Here is a 26,885-nt window from a genome sequence, read left to right on the forward strand (position 1 = left end):
ACCAGCTGTGATGGAAATGCATGATGGACATGGCTTGCTTAGGTTTTTTTCATTCAGGAGATTAATGTGGTGGGGTGTTGCCATGATATTTTCTGAAAAATCCCTTTGCCAGGATTTTTTTCTCCTGAGAAGCTGAGAAGCCTCAGAGGAAAAGAAAAACAATAATCTACTGGTGTAGAACGCAACAGGTGCATCTTTGATTGGTCCATGCTAGTTGTTTCTAATTCATGACCAATCAAAGATGCAGCTGAGTCAGACTCTCAGAGAGTCACGAGCTTTTGTTATCATTTCTTTCTATTCCTTTCCAGCCTTTGGAGGATTCCTTTCTCTCTATTCCTTTAGTATAGTTTTAATATACCATTTTTAATATAATATATATCATAATACAATAAATCAGCCTTCTGAAAAATGGAGTCCAGATTCTCATCTCTTCCCTTGTTCTGGGACACCTTGAACACAGTCACAGTGGGGAAACGAGGTGCAAAGTGAAGTTCTGCAATGTGTACTGATATTTAGGTGAGATCACCTGAAGCCAACCAAATTAGTAACTGGATATTTCATGTACTTTAGCACCTTCTACTTAAGAGGTAAACTTTATTCTACCCAGGAATATTCCAGATAGGCTAAATGACAACCTAGACTTAAAACTGCAGGTAACTTGGTCATTTGAACATAAAAAGAATATATGTTTAATCAGTATTAATAAATATACTAATGCAACCATTATCAAATATTAATATTATTGATAAAACCATAACAGGAATCCTCATTTTTCTGATGCAATGTATCAAACACTAACATTTTCCAGGCACTCATGAGAAGTTTGTCGGTAATAAATTACTTATTTAAATTTAAAAAAAAAAAAAGCGTGTGTGTAAATACACACACTTTTTTTGACTGATGAAAAATTTAGTCAACATTTTCTTCATATTTACAACGTTAAGATTAATTTTTGGTTTTGTAATTGAGTGGTCTTTTAACAAAACTATCTCCTATTTAGTATGTTTTTCCTATGGATTCTGTTTATCTTCTCAAAAGCAAAATGTACAAGTGGTGTTTTGGATTGGCAGTTCCATGCATCAGTATTTCTACATAAAGGCCAATTTATCCCTAGAACTTGTAATAAAACACAAACATTACAATCTGCAATAATTTTTTCCCTGCTAAGGGTCAACTCCAAATAATAGACAGCCACAGTCTCTCTGCCACAGTAAAGTCACGACTTCTCCCCAGAGCAATTACATATTTCAGTGGTCTTTCCAAAACAAACCAAAGAGCAAAATCCATTCTGCAGTTCAACTCGTTCTGTCATCTATGTAAGGACTTTTACTTATCCTAACTGTAGCTAACTTTAAAGAGCCCAGCAAGGAAGGATTTACAGGAAATTACAGCTCCAAATACTGATCTCCGAGTAAGAATCAGTTTTGTCAGGGCAGGGACTTCAGATTTTGGCCTGCCTGCACTTCTGGAGGCGAAGCTGGCAGGAAGTGGAAGGGGAAGCAACGCACTTGGGGCCGGGATAAGCTGTAGGCAGGAAGCAAGGGAAGACAGTTACAGGCCAGTCAGCAAGATAATGAATACAATCCAACCTCACAGCAACAAGGAGAAAAAGAAGTTTGACTTTGATTTTTAGCTCCAAATTCAAACAATGGGATTAATGGTAGTCTGCTGTTTTCCTCCCATTGTACCAAGGCATAAAACAAGCTTTGTTTGGTTTAGTGAGAGAAGACACTACTCTATGCACTGGTACTGAGAGCTGTGGATAATCAAGCCCCGTGCAAAGAAGTACCGGACAGATTAAGGCTTTAGTGCCTATAATAGGTGGGATTTCCACAAGAAACTAAGTGAGTTAGGTGGCTATATCTCGGGTAAATTAAGGAACATAAGGAGAAAAAGCCTTATATTGACACTTATTTCTGTGGCTAGGTGTTTACTTCAAGGGACCGTTTGCCCGACTGTTCCAAGTTTTCCATTGGCTTCACTGGAAGGAACTACCAACAGTAGCAACCAAGTGAAAAAAGAAAGAAAAAAATGTTTTAAAAAAATAATAAAAAAGTCTTTCTTCACAATTGCTGAGGTTTTGTGCCCATTTCTTAGAAAACGACTGTCTAAAATGCTACTGCTTGCACAGCTACACAAAAGAAGCAGGAAATTTCCAAAAAGAGAACACTACAACAATCCTTTTAAAGGGGAAACTACATAATCTTTAACAGCACATCCATGTTCTGCTCATCTGTAATTAATGTACACCGACTGAAGTCCATCCTCAGCTGTTATTTGAGGGAGGACTACATGGGAAAAGAAGGAAAATATTTAGTTGGGCGCTATAAAAATAGGAAACTAGCAATAAAATTTAGATTCTACTGAATTTTAAAATGCCATTATTTAACTTTATTCTGAATAATCCTTAACAGAAACTTCCATTTTCTAACTAATTAAAAACCCCAACCATATGTCTCCCAGAAACAGACAGAAGAAGAATGAATAGAAGAAAACCCAACATCAATAACCATAAAACTGCAGAAATAGATTCCAGATGTTTAAAAGGCAGATTTTTTTCCTTAGTCTCTCTAAAGTAGGTATGAAATTGAAAGGTTGGATTCTTTCCATGTTGTCTTCCAAGTATCTTATTGATGCAAAATTGTTTCTGTGGAATTGGGCTGCCTTCATTACAATCACAGAAGAAATACTGTGTGCCTCATGCTATCCGAATTGTTCAGACCGGAAATGCTACAACAATTTCAGTCTCAACTGTGCTATGGCAAATCCAATTCTTTTTCAGTCTTTCATGCAGTTGTCCTTCAATACCAGTAATGTTGGCAGTAGCAGTATTGTTAGAAGGAATCAGTATGAAACTATCATGTAAATACAGCCCTGAGTGATGGTAGCTGTGACTTCAACAGCATTTGGTATTCCTGATTCAGAAAAAGAGTTTGGTAACATGATAGTTCCATTTTAATACTTTATACGGTTAAAAGAGTTTGGGCAAAGAAATTAAGAAGATGCAAGTTCTCAGACACAATTTTATAGCCTGTGTGTCTGCCATATACACAGCAAAGGAAAAATGCTTTGACTACTCTTATGATGTACTGAATTAGGAATCAGGAGTCTTGTTGCATAGGAAAAAAAGTACGAACACTGCAGAGAAACTGTGTAGATTGTATTGTACAGTATTCATTGCACCAGGCTATTTGTTATTTTTAACCTAGCTTTTCACAAGGTTATTTATAAATTACTTTCCTCCAAAGGCAGGAGCAATGAAATTAAATATTCTCCAATGCTTTCCACAATTCTTTCTGTGTAGCTAAACTGGCACAGAAGATGTTTGTATTCCCTACTCCAAATATTTCACCAGGTTCCTATTCTCAGTTTGTCAGAAAACACTGTGCCTGACAACTGAAGTGATCTGTCCTGTCAGAGCCAAGAGTTCCAATGATGTCTGCTGAGACCCAGGAAAAAGCATCAGAAACAGGGGTTCATGCCATTTCACAGCTCACAGCCCAAGTCAGCCTTTCTGGTGCAATACAGAATTACAAAGCTGTAAGTAATGGTGCAAAGAAACAGAAACATGAAAAACTGGACCACATCGTAATGTGGCAAATGGCTCGGCTATCCTTGTGGGAAATCTATGAGTTCCTTCAGAGAAGGCATCAAACAAGGTATTACTGCATGTGTGAAGTCTCCCTCTCCTTTTCCCAGTCAAAAATTAGGAAAAGTACTTGAACAACATAGGATTTTCTTACATGACTTAGTCAAACACTGAAGCACAGATAAGGGAAATGCTTAATCTACCTAAGGGAAGCTAAATAACTTTTAGTGAGGTACACATTCTTCTGAAATGACATTATCAAACCCTCCAAAGCAGCATCTTAACAAAACAAGAGATGAAATTTCTGGTACTGATTGTATCCCACAAAGACTACATAAGTAAGTCAAGTATTTCTTATATAAATTAGATGTGTCACTTTCCCTAAGTATGCAGAATTTATGTTCTCTAATCCCGGTCTCTAAGACTGGAATGAAAGTGATTATTTAAAACAAAAAAAAAACCACAAACCAAAACAACAAAACCCAAACAAACTATAATTGAATATTTTTATTCTTCAAATCCTAAAATCATTAGTTAGTAGAGTCTTCATAAAATCATAGAATCATTTAGATTCAAAAAGACCTTTAAGGTGTTGCATCCAATCTCTAAGACAGCATTACCAAGGCCACCACTAAACCATGTCCCTAAGTGCTACAGGTCTTTTAAATACCTCCAGGAATGGTGACTCAACCACTTCCCTGGGCAGCATATTTTGATGTACAAATTTTTCCTTTTATCCAACTTAAACCACCCGTAGCACAACTTGAGTCTGTTACATAGGGGAAAAACCAAAAACTATTTTTTATTAATGGTCAATTTGTCACTGTCAAATTTAGAAGTTGAACTACTTACTAATAACTCCTGCATTTGTCACAAAGTATTGTGTTCAGTATAATGTTCTGAGAAAGGATTTTGAGAAAGGACCTGACTATAATCTAATAACTACAGACAGCAAAAAGATTTTAACAATAATGAATCCTTAAAACACATAACACCTTCCCCAGCCTAAAAATTTATTTACTAATTTGAAACAGGGATAAACACATTTTATTAACTGCAAGTTCATGACATCAAGTGTACTTTCTAGTCTTTCAATTAAGAGTATGCAGTTAATTCAAGAGAAGATATAAATCTAAATCTCAAGTCCTTTTCCAGTCTTTTTATAAAGCTCTTTCTTTTATGGAATGCTTCTACTTACATTAGCCTTGCAGCACAATAGACAGACACGCTTCCGTTTTCCAGAGAAGTTTGTTAGTGCAATGAAGAACCTTGCCCAAACTCAGGATGGCAGATGGACAAATCACTCCAGTTATGGAGTTTAACCAGACAATCCCAGACTCAAAATTGTTATTATAAAATGGGTTCATTTTTTTAATTTATATTTAGTGTTAATATTATCTTGCTTGAAAGACTGGATTTACACAAGTCTCAAAGTGTATTTAATATAATAACTAAATATTTCTGTTCACTCCAAAAACTCTGAGCACACCAAAAATGCATGCTCTAAAACAAACATCTGCCATTGTGGATATTCACAAAATCTGCTACAACTATGCAGTGTGTACAAACAAATTATAGGAAAAAAGTCTTAGAATTCTTTATAAACTTTAACTCTACTTTTCTTCAAAAACACTTTAAAGCTTTTAAAAGGAAATAAAAAAAGCTTGTTTACAACAAACTGTCCTAAAACCAAAGTCAACCAGATATTGAAACTCAAGTTGTAGTTGAAAAAATAAAATAACTCCCCATTATTTTAATTTTACTCCCTGCCTTTGCAGCCCACCAGACCTTTTTATGCCTCTTTTTTCCTCTGTTCAGCAGGTATGATGTGTTATTCTCATGCTGACATTTATGAAGCACTGAAATACTTGTGAACTCTGCTTCTGAATATAATATTAAATATAATGCTAATTGAACATGTGGCAGTGCACACATGCCGGTTTACCTAGTCAACTGAAATGCAAAGGACTATTTTTGTAAAACTAAGAACTCACCCCCTGAGGCAAAGCTTCAAACTTGATCCTAAAATTCTGACCTCTGCCTGTGGAGCCCTCTTTAGATGAGAAGACAGTTCCACAGGAGATACCTGATTTTTACCAGGCCCCAAACAAAGCCCTGGCACAGGATTACCAGGAGAACTGGAATGTTGGATGTGCACTCTTTCAAACAGAACACAGGATGTTTTCAGGTCTTTGTCACACTATAGTTAAAATTACACCTATTACAGCTATTAATATCTAGGATCTGAAGAACCCTGACCAATGTCTGAAAGTGATTTTACATTCACACAGTTTCATTTTTCTGAAGTCTAAAAAGGAAAAGAAGTTCTTTCTTCCTTTCTTGCCTTATGGTATTGCTGTGCAAATGTAAACAATTACATTGCTTTGAAAAGGAGAAGTACAGCTGCTTCCAGTATTTAGGCAGAGATGAACAAATACCCTGGGTCACTTTTATCTACTACAGAATATTCATGAATTGCAATGGAAGATGTTTCCTTTAAATAGCCCCATTCACAGCACAGCAGACTTCCATGGTGAAGTTTAAAAATTCTGTATTGAAGATTTTTTTAAAACACTGAGTCTGATAAAGGAGAAAATCACATGCTTCAAAATTCACTGGAAAGATCCAGTTTCCAGGTACTGATCTAGGAATTCTAACAGAGAAGTAAAAAAGGAGTATTTCTCAGTGTTCCTTTACAATACTGTAATAGAAATAAGGTTTTGGTTTTTTTTATCTCCTCTATCTTGGAGGACAAAGCCTTGCTGGTGCAAACTGGAGTTATTAAAATTCCTCAGATTTATTCAGGTTGAGTATTTTGACCTAGATGCTGATATTATTTGACCATTTATCAATACTTAAGCTTAGTGTGTGCATGTGTGTAGATGTTGCAGAGGTATGATTTCTTAGAAATATTCCGCATCCTTACTACACAAGAATTCAAGGATCTACACAGCCTGCAATAGCTGCAAGTCTATAGTATCTGGCAGTTTGTTTGCTAAAGCTGCTAGTGGACATTAAAATCTATATTTTACATTATTCCTGATATCTATCCTATATGATTAACTTTCTTGATCAATACATGGAAGACATATGGCAGAAATAATGAAAGCAAACTGAAGAATATAATAATAGTAATAATAATAATAACAGACAAAGTTGCAGGCAGGGCTTAGAGTATGTATCTTAGCTTGCTGTACTGCCCTTAGCATAGCCCTTCTAAAAATTCAGAGAAATAATGAAAGGGCTTCATCTTCCTTTTTGGACTTTGCAGCTTCCTTTTAAAAACTCTAACTCACAAGTAATGCAAGGTTTATGCAGTCATTTTTAATTCCAGAGACTGCATTTTACAGAGGCAAAACAGTTTTTCCCACCACAGGTACAGACCTACTCATGAAAAAGCCTCCCATAGTTTAACCTTTCAAGACTATACTTAAAGAATACAGATTTTTGACACTCCAGCTGTTTATATGACGGTAAAATGTATATTCTAAAAACAGTAGTAGATTTTCAGGCTATGTTCACGGTAGTAGACATTTGGTTCACAATACTCACAGAATGAGTAAGTTTTCATAATCCAACTGATGCCCGGAATACCCAGGAACATGGCTAGACCTGTCCTTAATGTGTGTATTTCCTTATTTATCCACCCATGATTGATTAATCAGAATAGACTATATCAGGACCTTTTGGCTCAATTACCCCAACAAAAAACAGGTTTCACTATTGTTGGGAAATAAGGGTGAAGAGGGAAAAGATCTAATCAGAGCATATTATTGCACCAGCAAAAGCGTAGAGCAAAACACTAACAAATAGTAGGAGTAGAGGTTATGTATTTTATGAAGTACAACAAAAATACCCAACCCAAAATTCTAATATTATATGCATTTTCCACATCACATCATTGTATGCAGCGAGCATTGCACTCACCCATGTTGTATCTTCTAATATGAAAAACTAGCCACACATAGATTTCAAAAAATATATTTCCATTGCAAAACTTGCTACTAGTTCATGTTTCACTTATGTATGAAAACACCACTATAGCTTTCAATGTGATACATTTCTCCCGTTTTCTTCCAAAAACGCACTAGGCATAGGCAGTGGTAAAATTAAACATTCCTATTCCAAAGGCTCTGCATGATTTTGTTAAAAAAAAAAAAAAAAAAAAAAAACAACAACAACAAAAAAACCCAACATATGGAAATCAGAGCTTTTACTACATAAATGGAAAAGAGAGTGACAGCAGTTGGGAACATGGTATGTATATGAGTTTCAATCCTTTTTCAGCCTAACACAGTTTTCCTTAAGCAAGTACAGACTCTTCCAGTACAATATGAAGGTGCCTTTAAGCCAAAATTTTCTATCGATGTCTTGCTCCCTGCAAAGCATTTATTTTGGCAAGTGGCTAAAAGTCTGCCAAGGAAAGGTCGCTGATCTTTGCCTGAAAAGCTTGAGCCAGCTTTATACAGTAAGGGCTTAGTACAAACACACAATGCTTACCAGATGTTCAATCAGCTAACTGGATACAATCCAAGGGATGGCTATAAATCCATGGAGAGATGTTCCTTATGAAGGCATTTGCCACACAAAGTTAAATTTATATAAGCACCCTTTGGAGAACCTCTACACTGAGCAGTGCAGTTTGAAAGGCTTATGCACTAACAGACTGAACTGTCACCAAGTGCTGATTTGTGTGTGCACCCACACCTTTAAAAGGACATTTGGGGTTCAACTGTTAACCTGCAAGGTTTATTTTCCCAAATAAATGCCTGTGCCATTACTCAAGTCAGTGTCGACTGGCAAGAGTCAAAAACTTAACATGGACTCAGACTATTATTTCACAGCTCCTCTTCTCAGACTTTCCAGTTACTGTCACTTGGGTAACAGCACAAAAATATCTGCTCTCAGATACTGTGCTACCAAGGGGTGAAATTTTGTCTCAGAAGAAATACCTCACCTACTGCACCAACAAGCAAATACACACCAGAGCCAGGTATTGCACTTATCTACTGACATTAACATATTCTAACAGACTGGGGGAAATAAGAGATTTATTTAGAGTGGTTCATTTGAGATGAGAAAGTTGTCTGACTGAGCAATGCAACCTACAGATCTCCACATTATCATAAACACAATGCTTAGGGAGTTTTTTGGTGGATTTTTAATCTGACTGGTTGGTTGGCTTAAAAAACTAAAAAAAAATATAAAACGACCTAGGAACTCAATATCTGGATGGTTAAAGATCTCTTATAGTTGGAAAAAAAGTCATAGAAGAGATGAATAATTTTAAAAAGAAGAAAGAAAACTTGAAAAAAAAGTTATTTTTGTAATAGGCATCCACACATCGGCACTAATGTATTTTAGGTTTAAACCAAATAAGACTTAAGAGAAAAAGCATATTAGTAGCAGCTTTGCATTATCCCTCCTAAGAAAATAAAGGCATAGCAGAAAGAGAAAACTTGCAAATCAGTTTGTGTCTTTGATTTTAACCTTTCCCCTCAGTTACAGTTTAAATGAATGCTGATCTTGTACTGAAGAAATGAAAACCTAAATGGGGGGAAAAACTATTTCCCCAAAGCCTATCTACACAAAAACTATTTCCCCAAAGCCTATCTACACAAAGCTTCAAAGCAAATAGGTTCTCAGTTGATACACTACATAAGGAATTTTGAAAAGGAAGATTGTAGTTAAGTTTGTTGTTATAAAGTTTGTTTGTTGTTCTTCTCTTAAAGCATGGAAGCCAGCAGAAGGAAAGCCAAAAAGCCAGTGTAGGACTCTATCCAAGCTATGAATACAAATGTGAAATTATACCTTTAGGTTGAAGTCCTTCTTACTGAGACTGAACAGAGCAGAACCTGGTTTTTCTGACTGGATATTTTGCTTTAGGAAGAGAGAAAAGCTATACATCACTGACATGTCAAACCCTGTACCTCCCTGAGCACATAATATTCCCAAGAACTTCTAGGGGAAGCTGCATTTGTAGAAGAGCTCCAACTTGCAAACCTACACGAGTCAAGTGACTGAAGACAAAAACCACCCAGTTAGCACTGCTAGTTCACCACTGTCCTGTTCACACAGTTTCTGATTATTTCAACTCCCAGCAAAAGCCCCAGCCTTGAGTCTAAAAATGTAATGTTCAGGTGGCTTGCTGAGTCTCAGTAAATAGTTTCCCAGATGTCAAACCTTATCCTTACTTCACAGATAGTTTACATTTTACCAATGCAAGACTGTTTGCCCCAATGCCACAACAGAGCTTTTTGTTCAGATCCTTTCTGCTTCACCTACAGCTCTGGAAAAGCTACAGAGGCTACTTAGGTTCCCTCTGAGAGATCCATGCTCTGACTAAACCACTGAGTCTCCCCAGACTCCCTAGGGGTCTGCCTAAGACCTGTCCAACACTCAGCTTCTTCTCAAACATTAACATACAGAGAAAAAGTAAGAATGTGCGTGAGTCGAATGTTCAAACAAATTCTGGGGAGCTAAATAAGAGAAGAAGGTTTTTAATAGTGAACCTATAATGACTGTGACTCTTTTTTTCCGTGTGTTTACCATAAGTGAATGGGTTATTAAAAGAAAGGTTCTTCCTGAACAAAGCCAAGAATTTTTCACTGCCTGTTTAGCACCCCAAGATCAGCAGCTGATGGCTACAAGGAACTGACAAACAAACAGCCTGTCAAAGCTGTATTTGCAATAGAAGATATTAGTGAAAGAAACCGCTACTCTTCACTAACACAAATTCCTGAAACAACCAAGCAAAAATGCTCCCTGATTCAGACTTTGAGATTACTGATTAAGCACCTTCTACTGTTCTCTGTTCAAACAGTGCCTGGCACAACCAGATCTCATTCACTGAGCCCTTATAGCACAAGAAGCATAATTAATGATAATGACAATGACAACTACAAGTACTTCAAGGAAAAGCACTCGCAAAGAGATACATTAGGAATTGTAGAGAAAGTTTGTATCCTGTGGGATATTTACTATGAACAGAGTTTTGCAAAACAATGCTATAACACGGAACAGAAATGCAATTTTTCTTGCTGTATCAATTCTACCGAAGTTGAATGCCTGCAACAAATCCTCTGGATATTTTGATTAACAAGCTGTATATATGTTACAGATCTAGCAAGTATGGGACACAAAAATGCATTAAGAATCATTCTCCCCTTCTACTAATACTTTTTCATGCAGACCTTCTGTCCTGACATGCCAATCAACAAGAACCATATTTGCAAACCTGAGAGCCTAATGAGCTAAGAAGAACTGGAAAATCTCCTACAAATTCATATATTTTGAATGACATGTTAAATACATAACTTGGTGCTGACTTCTAAGGACTTTTTTTTTTGGCTATTTCAATGCAAGAAGGCCAGATAATAAATGTGAACAAAATGTTTTCCATTCACAAAATACCATGACTTCAGCTAGCAGGCTTTATTGTAAAATATCACCTTATGTTTCTTCATCTTGTGCAGGTTTAGTATCTTACAAGCAGATGAATCTGAAGATGAATGTATTAGAAGCTGTGGTATTTTATTGCAATTCAACTGCCCACTCAAAAGTGGGCAATCTGTGATTGCACAGAAGGACAATTTCAGAATGCAAATTGGAACATCGAACAATGATAAATAATCATTACAACTGATTAGACATAGAACATAGAAAAAGAGTTTTGAATAGTTCTTACATTTGTATTACATATCACCTATAATAAACACAGTTAAGAAAAAAACCTTACATGTCAAGGTCATTCTGAAGTTGTCCACAGTTGATTTAATATTGACATATTTCAAATGGTAACTTAATACTTAAGTTGACAAAAAGCTACTGCAAGTAACTGTCTATGTTTGTATCCCACACAAACCAGTAATTTCAAAGAAAAAAAGAAACCTTCAACAACAAATGCAGCAGGCAGGTCACAAGCTGTTAAATATAGCAGCACCTATCTTTCAGTACATATAAAACTGACTTTGCTGAAAAAGTTTTTAGTCATTCCTCAGGCAATTTACCTCTCTTACCCATTTGTGGGCCATCTGTTACTTCAGTTTTTAAATGAAATCATTGTGTCATTATTATTAGTTAAGTTTTAAACTTTAGCCCGCATTTGGATCTCAATCAGCTACACTGGAGCTCTTAGGTATTTCTCAAATAATTAAAAAAACTTTACTTACAAAGCTCTATAAGATCTAAAAGAAAAATATGAAAAAATAGATGTAAAGACACTGCCAAAGCATGTCAATAAAAAAGTCAGTGAGTGCACTTCAGTATAGAAATAGTGCATACGCTACAGCAACACTGAATATAGAAAATCAATATGACCTTGCACAACAAGCAGCACTGAAGAAATGAATAAGGCAGCAAGTCTTGCAGATCCTCCTGTTCACTGACAGACTGATACACAGACACATCCTTCTCCATAGCCTGGGCAGAAGTTCAAGATACAAGACTAAAAACCTGTGCAACCACTAGATCCAGTTTGCAAAGTAAGAGAATAAATAAAATGGATCTTTTCCAAGATAATTCCTTTTTACAAACATCAGCCTACTGTAAACTTTGTTTTTCTTATAACTGCATACATAAAGGGGTCACCAAATGTTTACATAACAGCAGAATTGACTGATTACATGCTTTGCAAGACTGACAAACTATTCTAGTAGAATAACAACTGCAGCCACCCACACTTTGATTTGGTCTCCCAAAAGCAAGCTATGAGAAGTGCTTAAAGATGCTGTGTGCCTGCATATGGCACAGTACATATCTATGTACCAAATTCCAACAAATCTATGTAACAAATTCCAACTCATACTGTTGGTGTGTCGGGTTCTGAGAAGCCACATTTGTTTGACCAAAGGGATTTGTTTTTGAAATATCCCTTAAAGTTCTGGGCAGGCAGTCCCTTAAGCACTTAAAAATACCTAAAGAAACCTGACCAAATTATTAAAATTATAAAAAATATTATAAATAGAACTTTATTGATTAACTGTTGCAGTTAACTGTTACTGAGTAACTGTTGCAGTTATTTCAGGCTGTGAATAGACACCTTAGTGCATATCTACATTTGGGAAGGTTCCACTGATACAGCTGCTTCCATTCACAGAAAACAAATATAGATTTACTCTAAATGCACAGACCCCTTTTAAATAAAGTAAACCTACAGAAGGTAAATCACCCTGCAGATCAGGTCTGGCAAAGGAAGTGTAAAGATGTGACTCACAGGTGTTACAGAAACACCGCTTACATAGTTTCAAATGAAGAATTAAAAAGACTTACTTTAAGAGCTGTTTTCTCACCCTCTTCCTATGTCAACATCACCAAAATGGTAAATTATTTTGCAGAACTGATTTGGAAGCACAATATGGAAACCTTCATGTTTTAGCAGAAAAAAATAAATCCTAACTTTTGAGAACATCACCTTCTGTGTGAAAAACAGTTTATTTAGCATTTTCTTTTCAGTATGTGGGCTGGACAGTTCCTACTACAGAATTTACAGAAGATTGCTAAAATAAATAGTTACTCACCATCCCTATCAGTGCAGAGACAAACATTCAGAAACTATAAGGAGGTTCCAAAACAGGATTAGCGTAAAAAGGTGATGCTAAAAACACTCCTCTTGGGTTTGTTGCTGCTCTTGTAAGGGCTTTTCATGTAGCTTGTTTTCTACTTCTCAGACTTTAGCATTTGTGTTTTCCAACCCTTTTCTGCTTTAAAGACTAGAACTGAAGCAACTTCTAGAAAATTATTTCTTTAGAACAAAACTAAATTCCCTGAAATTTGAACAATCCATTGGAAACTTCAAGTAGCACAGCCAGCAACTCAAATGTTCTTTCTCTAGCTCCAAGTAAAAATATTGGCCAGATGCTGATATTGATATGCTAGGGTGGCTCTCAACAAGTCTGTCTCTGCCTAGAGAAAGGCAGAAATTTTCCTTACCTGCCTTTATAATCTGTCAGATTTCCATCTGTTCTGCACACCTAAGCCACACAAGTCCATGAATGATTCAGCTTAGACAAGGGGGAGAGGAGGAACAGGAATCGTGTGCTTTTGTTGAGAAAGTCAGCTTATAACAATGAACTGTTTTCATTGTTTTGCCATACAAATGCAAACAATGCAGAGGGATAAGCAATCTGGCAGCTGGGATTAAGTGGTAATTGGATTTTAAGACGTATATGGTAGCAACATAAACTTAGTTTCAATTTATATACTAATTTACTCACATAAAGGCTTGCTTGGAAAATTAGGACTTTGGCCTTTTAGAGGCAGGGTAGTAGAGAACAGTGCTCTTTGTCCATATTAATGGACTGAACTAATCTTAAGTCAATTCCACCAAAAGAGAACTTGAATATCTGTCTGAAAAAGCTTTTAGAAGTGCCAAATAACTGAAGCTACATTACGAACTGCTGGTAACTAGAAACCTACTTATATAACATTGGAGAAACAAGTCCAATTTTCAGTACACAGCGTTACAAGACAAGAGCGGTTGGTGAGTATATCATACATTTTTTGCAAGAAACATGCAACTTGATTGCTTCCTTCAGTTAAAATTGTTGCTATGAGTATTGCTATTTTCATAAATTGCTAATTTTCCCCCTCCAAAATTCCAGGTGAAAGAGCAATACTCATCTGTGCATTGTGAAAAGAATACTTTGTACTCTTGCTACTCACAGTGACAACCAGACTGCAAAAAACAAGATCCTGATTCAGAAATATGGTCAAGAGCAGCAATCATTTCAACCAACCCATGCCACTCAAAAGCAATGCACCTAGTATAAATTTCTATCCCTTTAACTTCAAGAAATACAGATCAACTACAATGAACTAGCACATGGAAATCCATAAAATATCTCACAGATTCATTATCTTTACCTACATATATATGTACATCAAATGAAAGAGGTATTTTTCAACATGTAGAATAAGCAACTTCCCTTGTGGTCTAGATGGTTCCGTTCACTACACAAGTTGTTATGCACACAGTTGTTATGTTAAACTAGGTGCTTCAGTAACATAACTAAATATCTAAAATTTTTTTAGGCCACAGTCCTAGTAAAACATTCCAATAATAAGATTTCATAGTATCACTAACAACACTATAAAAATGGTTTACAAACAAACCTAGGCCACTTTCCTTTGTGAGGAAAACTAGAACCCTTCTAGAGAACTTTGCAGCACTTCTACACAACACTTTTACACAGTTATTTAATTGCATGGGAAAGCTCAAAAGTATACAAGTTCTGTTGTATGTTGTAAGTTTACCAGCTTCTCTAATTTCTACCAAATTCACCTCACCTAAATGTCACAGCATACATTGCAGTTAAGATGGTCGCAATACACAAAGTATCACCATACAATATTATAATGCTTCAACCCATACAGAGTAACACCATACCAATTCAGAAGGCTTCAAGCATCTGCCCTTCTTGTTCTTTAGCCCAACCTTTGATACCCCTCATGTTCATCCATTGCCCCTGAATGCCCTCTGTTCCCTGTGGTGATTGGTCAGTGCACCTGGGCACTCCATGGCTCATTGCTTTCAATGCTGCTCACCTGCTTCTCATTGCAGTAGCCCACTGGGGACGAGCCTCTGCTGCAGCCCCACTCCCAGTTACCACAACTAAATTCTCTTGGTCTGCCTAAGGGCTTTCCATAAGCATTTCATAAGCTGTTTTCCCTCACTGGCTTGTTTACACTTGTGTGTTCCCCTCCAATGCTACTGTAGTGACACAGATTTCTTTCCAAGTACTTTTTAAGTGTCACAGGGTAGTGCACCACATAATAAAGGAGACATTAGGATAGCCATTTTTTACTTTCCTGTGTAAAAGGTTAGAGAGTTTTAAACCACTTTTGAAGAACCACATAACACCATTCTTCCTGCCCTCTGACAGTCTGACACACTTGAATGCATCTCGGGATGAAATAGTAACAGCGGGCTCACCTGGGTATCAATTAGCTATCAGCAGAAGGTTGGAAGAACATCTACCTGCCCTATGACAGAATCACATCAATGCCTTTAACCACATTTCAGGTGATCACTGTTATGCCAGTCAGAAAGATACGTGGAAACTACTATTTAATTGATATTTTCTTCGATATGCAGGAAGAAAAAAAAAATGGTGGAGCACATTTTATGTACGTACAAAAAGAGGCTATAAGATAAAGTTTGTTTTTAAAATTCAGGATTTATAGCAATATGTACTTTTGCAAGCTACTGCTAGTAGCTGGTCAGAGTGGAGCAATTCATTACAAAGAACAGAAAGATAAACATGCTCTTCCGCTGTTTCTCCACTGTACCAGGCAAAATAATTTCATTTCAGAGCATTTTTGGTTTCAGCTCCTGTCAGGGTTCATGTGAATCTTCTTTATGTACTGTGAACCGATGATAACCTCATTTCAGTGAACTCCATGAGCTACTGGAGAAGCTGATCAAAGCTGATTGCTGGACATAATTTAAGATAATCAATCACCTAGGCCATTTTGGCAGATCAGGCTGTCACCAAGTGCATGACTAAGACACACAGATTTGCTTCTTCATAAATTACCTTATTCCTACCATATATCACTTGACTCTGTTTAAAGTAAGCAGCAGAGAATTATTTTTAGAATTTTTCTTAAGAATGTAATAAATACTTCTCTTCCATATTTGGGGCTTTTTCCAACATGTAAGTGCTGTGCCAGAAAAATGAAAACACCTCATATAATTACAAAATTCTGGTCATTACTTTACTTGAAATGGAAAAATACCAAATATTAGAATAATTTAAAAAGCAAATAAAGTCCTGTCCCTCATCTTTGACATCTTATCCTTTCTACCTACATAATGGTCAGTATTCTTCCAAACACTAAAGAATTTGGAAGTTTCCTCTGGAAATTAGTACTACTAAATATGATCATTTCATTATGGTCATTTTAGCTGGTATTGTTGCCATCAATGATTAACAAGGTAAGATGAAGGACAACTTGCTTATTGACTGAAAGGCAGAGAATAAAATGTGTTCATTTTAACTTGAGCTCATACAGATTTGAGGATATCAGCACACACCTCTTCTAATACTTTCATTGCAGAGACCCTTGGAGATTCCATCCATGAAAGAGTAAGATAAAATATTCCAAGTCCCTACCTTCACCTGACGATCCTGAAAGGTCTATGATGACATACACTCTTCCTTCTGGCTCCAAGTCAATCTGTAATCAAGAAGAGAAAAAGAAAAAAAAAATCAAACTTAGAATGGCTCCCAAAGCAAGTGACTGCACATGCAGGAAACAAGAAGTTTCCAAACTTCACGAAGTCAAGCTGCACGCAGAACACATTCTGCACCAATAGAGCCTCCTTTTGCAAAGAGGTGTTGAAGACCCTGCACCTTCACTGGAATAAAAAAGAAGTGTGCACGCTTGGAAAGTTTGAGCTCAGTGAATTTCGCATTTCAAATATTTAATGTACTGTTCTGACATACATTTGCACCACTATTTTCAAGAAAGTCAAGAAGTGCCACTGTTATTTACTGTTATTTATACTGAGCCCAGGTATAAAAATGTGGAAAACAACACTGTAACAGCAAGAAAAATCAGCTCTGGTCACAGAATGGGGGAAATAAACACACAGAGCTCATATAGCTGGTTAACACATGTTTACAATACCCCTTTTGTGTCCTCACTGGGAGAAAGAAATACATGCTTTATCCTCTTTTTCTGAAACACAGAATTTGTTTATTTCTGCACCATTCTGGTGGATTTTAAGGAGTCTTTACCCATGAGGAGATCACTTTCACTCAACATGAAATACAGGTGCTCAGTATCAAGCTGCTGTACTTCCAAGATTTCACAAGCTATGAGAATAAGCTGTGGTTTAGTCACCACAATGAAGAGCTTATTACAAATCTTCCTGTATTTCATCACAAGTTTCATCAGCACATCTAAATATTGCTGGATTTGAGTATCTTAATGGTACATAACAAATTAAAAACTATTTTTGCTGCCACACATCTCGGAAAAAAAAAACTGTAACTAAAATATTATGTAATAAGTAGCTTCTGCTGTAACATAGCAGTTACTGTCACATGATTTCAGAGCCTCAGTGACGTGATGTTCTGTACATTAATACTGTATTTTCATCCTATTTTAGTAGGAAAACCACACAGGTAAGATTGCAAGGGACTTTGTTGTCAGGACCTGTCCTGTGTCACACCACTCCAGACAGGAGCAGGTGGTCAAGGAGGCACCAGGGCAGCCCCAGCCTGTCCATCAGACCCATCGCTGGGAATGGGGGCAGGCCAGGGCCAGACCCAGGCAGGGATGAGTGCTCTGCTCTCCCAGCAGAAACCCCAGGACTTGTCCAACGCTTCTGCTGCTCCGAGGCAGCGGCACGCAGAGGCTGTGGCTGGGAACAGGCGCTCTCCCCTCCCTCCTCCTCGCAGCCTCTTCTCTTAAAGCAGAGGAAGGTGGCCTTGCCTCCCCATGCCAGTGACACCGAGCTGACCCTCTCCTGCCGCAAGGGACATCAGGGTACAACACGAGGCCAGCAGGAGGTTGAAGAAGGAGATCACCAATTCACACTAATAACAGGAGACCAACCTGTCACTCTTCACAAATTAGTGAGTAAATAAGGGGACACCAGAACACCCCAGCTATGCCAGGCTTTGCCAACCTATGTTCAAGTGGGCAGCCAGTGGGGCCACCTGTTTTGTCTCCAAGTTTCTCTCATCACCTGAGAGGACTTTAGAGGACAGGCTTTTCCCTCTCTTTCAGGACATGATTGCTAAATGCATCAGGATGATGCAAGCTCCTCCTTCCACTGACCACTGTCCTTCAAGAGAGGGCCGGGAGAAGAGCTCACAGGTCCTGCTGATGTCATCGGACCAATGGATCAAGAAAATGATCTCAGCAGCTGTATTGTAAATAGACCAGGCAGGAAATAATGTTAGCAAGGCGAGGGGTTGCTCAAGGAAGAGGAAAATGAAAGCGTGAGTGTCTGGTTTTTTATAAATAATAGTATTGAATATCCAAAAAAGACATTTTTAACAATTCCTGAATTGGCAGCATGAATTTTGTGAGGGAGCTCTTGGGGAGTTTTTGGCTTTTTGTGTTTTGTTTTAAATAAAGCTGCTGATCTTGAAATACTGCTCATCTCCCTTTGCCAGTTTTAAATAAGAAAAATATTAGAAGATCATAAGCACAGGTGCATGAATAGACTTTGATGTCTATGCTGAGGGAGGCTTTTGAAAAACTGCTATAGCACTCAACAGATGGCTGTATTAAAGACAGACATGTCTAATGCTCTGTTTGTATCAGCACTATACACTGTTTGGTTAAGCTTTCAGTAAAATACTTTATGCAGTTCAAATCCCAGTGTGCACGCACACACATAAACCCCCAACATCATCCCCGCAGAAGAATCAGGCATCTGGGCAAGTTACTGACCACCATCACGAAATCTCTGTTCTGCCCCTTTAATTACAAACAGCATTGGAAGCAACTCAGGAAAAAGACTGGAGGCCTGAAACCAAGTTTCCATTACCCAGCAAGTGGACTGTTTCAATTTACATTTTATTGGAAATTGTGCTTAGTGATTTTGAATTGGAAATTTTGCTGATGCTCTAAGAAAAATGGACTATTTATAAAAGAAAGCCTCCTTTACAAAGAAAGCATGTTTCAGTCTTCATATGTTCAAATGCCAGTAAGAATGAAATAGACATATTCTTATTTTTAGATTTATGAAATACTCACATTTCATTTCAGTGACACTGTCAGTCTTATCAGTCATATGAATTATTACTTTTGCCAGAAGCCAGCAGCTCAGCTGTCTCAGCTGACCCTACATATGAAATGAACACCCCAACAAAAGCAGAATCCCCATGACTTATAGGAACCCTTCTCTTCTTCTCATCTCTTTCATATTTCAAGCCAAACAGAGGAAAAAAAGGAGCGATTCAATCTTAATTAATCATTAAAAATATCTAATTTAATGCCTAAAAACATAATGGCAAAAATACCTCCAAAATAGACTACTAGAATATGCATGCTTTTTCTTTTCAATCTATGCATTAAGCTGTGCTTAGATTCCGCAATGTCATTTTATATATAAGTACCAAAAGAGGCATATAGCAAAATCTAAAGTTCCCATGCATTTTTCACTGAATGCCATGAAAGCTATCACGCATGAAATGCCCTTAGACATGTGTAACCAGAAACAGAAGGACTGGCCAAATTCAGCTGCATAGAACAGGCATCCTTGAAAGCAATGGAAATAGTTTGATCACAGCAATTCTGATTCCGACCCCTCTCTTTGACTAAAAAGGCTTCTCTCTGAATGCAGCCTAGCTTTTATACGTGCAGAGAGAACTTATGAGGAGACATCTAGAAAAGACATTACTGTTCCAAAGGAAACAGGGCACAAGGCAAGATGCAAACTAAGGATGGGACAGAGGAGTTGATACAAGAGCAGCTTTGCTGTAAGCAAAACACATGGCAAAATATGTGCCTTGCACACATACAATCACATTTGCCACACGCAGCAAAAGATGTAACAACTATGACTAGACCAAAATCTTTGATCACCAAAACATTTGATCCTCTTACTGACCCATGCTATTGCTGTGACTTTCATTGAAATACAGTTTTAGCACGTCCAAGTAACATTAATTGAAAAGGTAATTTAAACAACTTCTATATTGCTCTCAAATACCATGTGGCAGCATACTGAGATGAGTACAATCATTGCTGGAAAGCAGCACAGATAATCAAAAACTCCAGGCCTGAATAAAACCTATTAGTAGCCTGTTTTCAGGGAACCAAAAGGCAACCATCCATAAAACCAGACATACTTTCAGAGGAAAAAACCCATGTTGAAACCAAGGCCAAGCTTCAACATATTGAAGGCATTTATATAGTTTCACAGTCATTAATGGATTTTATTTTCAACACCCTTCTGAGACAGTTCCCCATATGCCAAATGGGATACTCCCAAAGGCACAAGCTAGACTAAATGACTTTCTGGAAAGTAATACAAGAAGCCTATGGTTAAACAAGAACTGAACTCTGGTCTCTGGAGGCCCAGACTGCCCACTGGACCATTCCTCCTATTCCTCAGTTAGGCTTCACTTTGTCCAGCAATCCTGTCTTCCAGCAGTATCAAACACTACACCAAGAACTTTTTTTCCCTCTTTTTTTAGACAGCCTTATTAGGTACATATCTAGGAAGCAATTTCTCTTCTTTTTCATTCAGATAATACTCATCAGTAAAAACAATACCAAACTAAGTACGCTGAAATATTTCTCTGCAACATTTTCAATGGATCATAAATCTTCGGTAACCTGGAGTAATGCAAAATTCAATCAAATTATGCAGAAGATTGTGAAAATGGTCCAGCTTTTTCTCAAGGTTTGTTTTTGCAAGTTTTTAACTCCTTAGAGTTATTAAAAACTGAGCCCTAATCTCAGCTAGAAGTTCACCATTTTCTTCCTCTCAGGTGTAAAACATTATTTCTCACCCCTAAAAACATAATACTTGGAGGGAATTCTCTTAGATCAAGATTTTCTAAGGAAATCAAACACTCTCTCTAATCTTAAAAGGATGAGGAAGATTCGAATATGCTATGGAATTACTTGTGTTACACTGATGCTTCATATTTGAATATGAATAAGATGTTATGTACAGCCTGAATAATTCCATCAGCATTTGGGGGTGTTCTTTCCATTCCGTTTGACAGCATCAGCACAGATTTTGCATGCTTTATGACACAAACTGAGACCTGTTGTAAGCGAACGACAAACCACTGTCTTCAGTGGCTCAGTGCCCCACTGCCACAGGGTTTCCCTTGATCACAAGAGAGACCATCAGCCACCTATGTTCCAACACAAGGACGTCACCTGAGATTTAGTGCACTGTACTCATTTAAAAGCCAACTTGTCTCAAGAGAAATTCAAGGATAGTCATTGACATAAATCCAGATCTGAAATAAAAACTGAGTGGACAAATGCAAAATTTGAAATTCCTAAAAGCAGAAAGGTTGAGTGAGTTTTACCCTGATCTCCCTTAGCTAGACAGTATAGGAAACACAGCAAAACCCCTTCAAACCCAAAGCTGCTGCAGATTTTGGCAACAGTATAAACCTAAATGGAACTGTATGAGCCACAGAAAGAATTAAATCATAAAACCTGCTTTGCACCTCTTCTTGTGATGTTCTAGGATTATCTGATATTTGGGTAGCTTAAAGCATAAACCTCCAAGCACATATCTGTCACTGCAGATGGTTATTTGATTCATGTCAGACCTGGGAAGTCAGTATGGTTTAACCCTTCCTGAGCATAGCATAACAAAGTTTCTTGTTGAACACACAACTTCTCTGAAAGAAGGAGGGAAGAGATTGTGCTTAAAGTGCTGATAGCTGCAAAGGCTGAAGGGGGTGGTTCCTCTGTCTGTTGTTTTTAGAGGTATTTACTAATTTTGGTAAATATCATTTCCATGTAAATGTATATGAAAATCAGAACAGTTATACTCTAATAGAAAATGACTGGGAAGTCTGTGCTGGTCTTTTGCTCTTTAGCCTCAAGATTTTTGTGTTTCAATTTAAATAACTAATAGAGTACCTATTTTAACTTATTTGATAGAAAATAAAACATTAACAGTGGTACTTTTCAATATAGTCAAAATGAATGCAGCCCAAATAATTAAAAAATCTTTCAAACTCACCATGATTACTGTAATAGAAGCAAACTCTTGACCAAAAGAGCAGCAAATTTGTCCCAGCATTTACACCTGAATCCCTATCAAGCTCATCTGAAATGAATAGGTTGGCAATAAGCTCCATAAGGTCAGCAAAATAGCTGAAGAAATTTTATTTACTATAGTATCTGAAAATTGAGAATTTTACACATTACATGATTAATTACATAAGTAAACTTGACTTTCAAAAGAAATTTGCCCAGAAAACATACTGAGAAAACTTTCTTAAAGTCTCCATTTACCACCATGATGTTTTTCACCCCACCAGCCTCTTGCTCTTCTGGCAAAGGCAGAAGGAAAATTTGGAGCCAGTGCACTGCTACAATGTTCACAAATCTGCCTTTCATTATGAACATTACATATTTGATTATTATAATTAGAGAGAAACGTAACACAGCTTGACGCATTGTAATTGACCACAATGATATACATAAAGGTTCAGAAATTCTGGCCACAGGGGATTCTATCAATTATTTACTCATACTCAAAAGTCAACAAAGAAACATCAAACATCTTGCATGACCTACAGAAAACATCAAACACTTTTCAGTGCCAGACACATGCACTGACATAATACAGAACAGCAGCAGCCAGGGAGAAACAAGATTCAGCTGAAATAACCCACAGTATTCAGAAACCAATTCTACAACAAGAATCCTTCCATTACTTAATAAAGCATATACTGATGTTTAGTTGTGGTGTCCTGAATCACATGTGATATGACCTTGGTCTTTCATGATCTGTCGTGCCTAAGGCCTCCCAGACACCCAAGAAGAAGCATTTTTGAATGCACAGCGACACAGCATGCATGTGTGTTTGAGCACAAGCACATCTGCACTGTCAGAAGTAATATACTCACTTTTATGCATTAGAAGGACCAACAACTTTTAGAGACCACTGTGCTGAGCCTAGGATGTTCAGGGCTCATTTTCTTGTAGAACCCAGAAAGTGAACCTGGATAATTTGCTCTATTTACATGAAACAGACAGCAGAGCAGTACAAACAACTGCAAAGGCATCGAGAAGCATGACCACAGAAGGGTCACTGCATGAAACCAAGTGCCTGACTCCATGATTGGAAGCAAGGAAGAGATTATCTTTACTTCTTTGAAAGCTTCCGAAGGTGGAGAGTATGTACAAGGTATTGCCTATTATTACAGTATTTCACAGTTATATGGCAAACTGGTTAGGCTTTCTAAACACCTACAATCACAATTCATGACAAAAGGAAATAAATCAATGAGAGAGAAATCTCTTCATGAGGAGAAAAATAAGTCAATGACCTTAAGAGATAAGGCTGCCTGGACTAACTATTCCATGACATGGAATATCATGACCTGCATATGAACAGGTCAATGGAAACTCACTAGCATGAGTGTCCCAGACACAAGTGGGTGCTATTTGTTGGTTTATTTAACCCAGTACAGTTATTCTGATGATGTAAATGTGTTCCATTATTAAGCCTTATGAAGTCAGGGGAATAAGCCAAAGTCATGTAGTATTTTTTCACTGTACTAAAACTGTATCTACAATAGAAATGGAGGTGGTATTAGTTTAGCAATGGTAAAGAACATAAAACACAAAGAACCTACACAAGCTCAGAGACAACATGAGGTATAATGTGCACAAGTTGGGCTTGGCTGAGCAATGCCCCATCAGACTTTTTGAGTGAACAGACAGTCAAACCACCTACTGATCAAAACCCATTCTCTTGAAACATCTGCTAAATGTATTTCAAGAAAGAAAAGAAACTCTTCAGAGCAAAACCACTTTCCCAAACAGATGGTTATTTGATTTAAGAATAAGGGAATTGCATTGTGTGGGGGAATTGCATTGTGTGGCAAGATCTAACCTGTAATTTCATCACAACGCTTTTCAAAATGTATTTCTTAATGCACTAGTGCAGTGGCACTCTCCAAACCACAGGGAAATAATTAACTGTCACAAAGTATTTAAAACATGCTCATTGTCTTGGCTTGGGGGCTTTTTTTAAAGTCATGCTACAGAACTGCAACCAGAAGGGAAGTTACCTTACACCCAGCAATAAAACACAGAGCAGGATGTCAGGGCTGCTAGCACACAGTGGTTAGCCAATTACTACATGCTAAATACTGATAAAGGCTATCAAATAATCTTACCACAGTACAATTTCAGACAACCATTTGCTCATATGCCAAAGCCAAACTAATAGGTGGTACATTTGTTCAGTCTCAGGAATCACCTAAACATGATGGTATTTGGAGTTTTTCCTAAATTACAATAACAGTTCCTCTGAGTAGACAACTTTTCAACACTTTGCATAACCATCATGAAATATGTGACCATATAAAAGTAAGCACATGGATTGACTGGTAGTTTTTCCTGGCCTCATAAAACTGTTTTGGTGGACTGCATACTTTGTTCCTTAATTCCTTAAGTAATTCCCATAGTTCCTTACGTCCTTTAAGCAAGAATTTCTGCCTGAAGACTTACAGACTAAGATACCAAGGCAATGTTACCTATTTCCTGTAAAGATATATTTCCTCTCTTTATTGTCAAAACACTCCTTTCTTGCACTCTCCTCCTGCCACATATACTCTGGGAACTCAAGGTAGTATACAGTAGGCAATATCCACATAGCATTTCTGTATGAAGAATAAAGGAAATAACTGTGCTGATTTTCAGATCTCAAATCAGGAAAATTGACAGCTGGAAGATCCAAGACTTCAGTGTAACATATTCATTTTTTGTGTATTAGGTATAAATTAAAATTCTTCCTAAACAAGGTAAAATAATCTTCAAAGACAGGATATAAATAAGTCCTAGGAAACTGGGATATTAGATGATGTTAAGTTGCCCTTCAGTTTTTCTCCTGTTATTCCTATTCTAGTCCTCTGTAAGGAAAAAATCCAAAAACCAAACCAAAACAAAAATATCACAACAACACCAAAAAAATCAAACAAACAAAAACCACCAAAAAATCCACTACAAACAAAAAAAAAAAACCCAAACCAAAACCCACCAAAAGAGAGACAATTCTGGAACTTGACTACGAATCAACTGTATTTCAAACCAAAGGTCAGGAACATCGATGACACCTGGTTTGAGAACAGTTTTCATCTGCCTTAGAGGGAAGATCTTCCCAGATACTAGAAAATAAATAAAGATTACATGAAACCTCAGCCCAAAGTAGGCAGACACTTCAGTATTAGTCTCAGACCCTTTCCACAAGAGGTTCACATTTCCAGCCTCTCAAACGCTACTGTGCAATACCTGACAGGAACTTTTGAGAGCGGTCCAACTGGACTTGAAGTCTTCAATGAGCCAAGAATGCAGCAGGGAGTTGAATCCACTTCAGTTCAGCTCTAGCTCAGGCTCACTTATAAGTAAAGCTGTGCTGGCTTTGTTTCAGCTAGCAACAAAACTCACATCTAGGTTTTGTTGTAATTAAAAACCCCGGAACATTAACACAACCACTACCGTTTATGGGTGTGAATCCAGTTCAGCTCCCCGGCAAGAAAGGAGAAAGGCCTTTCTTATCTGGAAGGCAAGCACGTTAAATGTACTCTCCATTTGCATTCACAACAGAAATTAATCCTCCATTAGGAAGTAATCAGCTTGAATCAATATGCTGCAAATGGACAAACTGTACTTCAGTGACACTTGCTGTAACTTTTAAGTAGCTTGTTGATGTGCAACACCAGTATCGGCTGCAAGCCAGAGTGCACCAGCAGAGAGAAATAAAACTCCTCTCTCTTGCCAATTTGATACAGATATGAATGAGATTCCCTCTCCCCACAACCCTCAACTAAAGCGGTTGAAATTACAGAATATGCCATTAGGATAGCTTTAGTGGTGTGCCCAGAGGTGCTTAGGATCTCAGAAACTGCCTATGAAGGACTAAGTTCTTTCCCTCAAATTCTCAGAAAATGAACAATATCTTATTTTTAAAAAATGCCTCGAAAAGCTATAAAGACTTCCCTGAAAATTCCACAGTATCCAAACTCCTCCTCTATCTGTGCAAAACTGGACTTTTAACATGACAAAATCCCTGACCTCCTTTGCAGTTTACCTTAGTGTACCTTTCATGAAATTTGGCTGGTGATCAACTTGTCAGCACTGTATCACCACACACAGTGATTGACTTGAGACTTTTGTTTCAAGTCTTACCTTGGCACCCAAAGCCAAAGACGAAGGTCACAGGGCTGGACTCTTTGACCTACCCAGATGGTCAAACTGCTCCAAGGCAGTGCCTAAGTGGGGCAGCTCTGTGGACCATCACTAGGCAAGAAACAAAGAACTACTTCAAGAGAGCAGAACTAAAGAAAGCTGCAGAAATAAAATAATACAGGGTTTAAAATGTCTTCAATTAAAAACTACATGTGAATGAGAAGAATAAAGGATGTAAGGAAGGAGACACGGGAACATGCAGAGACAAAAATTATATATACAGCTCAGAAGGGGCATGAAGTTGTCACAAGGAAACAAAAGGAAGTAAAATAATATTTCAAGAACAAAGCTAAGCTAAAATTACTATAAAAATTATTCTAACAGTTTCCTTTTAAAAATATTAACCTCTTTAAACGTCCTTCTAAAATCTGAG

General features: G+C 37.4%; 1 protein-coding gene across 3 annotated transcripts in view; it reads right to left on the minus strand.

Moving 5' to 3' along the window:
• Window positions 1–26,885, minus strand: part of PRKCE (protein kinase C epsilon) — a 286,969-nt gene that overhangs the window by 170,150 nt on the left and 89,934 nt on the right. For all 3 annotated transcript variants that reach the window (XM_038131311.1, XM_038131313.1, XM_038131312.1), the window contains exon 2: window positions 16,705–16,768. In XM_038131311.1, the coding sequence (XP_037987239.1) occupies window positions 16,705–16,768 (64 nt within the window). The remainder of the gene's footprint in view (window positions 1–16,704; window positions 16,769–26,885) is intronic.

Source organism: Motacilla alba, chromosome 3 (assembly GCF_015832195.1).
Source record: "Motacilla alba alba isolate MOTALB_02 chromosome 3, Motacilla_alba_V1.0_pri, whole genome shotgun sequence".
Classification (NCBI taxonomy): domain Eukaryota; kingdom Metazoa; phylum Chordata; class Aves; order Passeriformes; family Motacillidae; genus Motacilla; species Motacilla alba.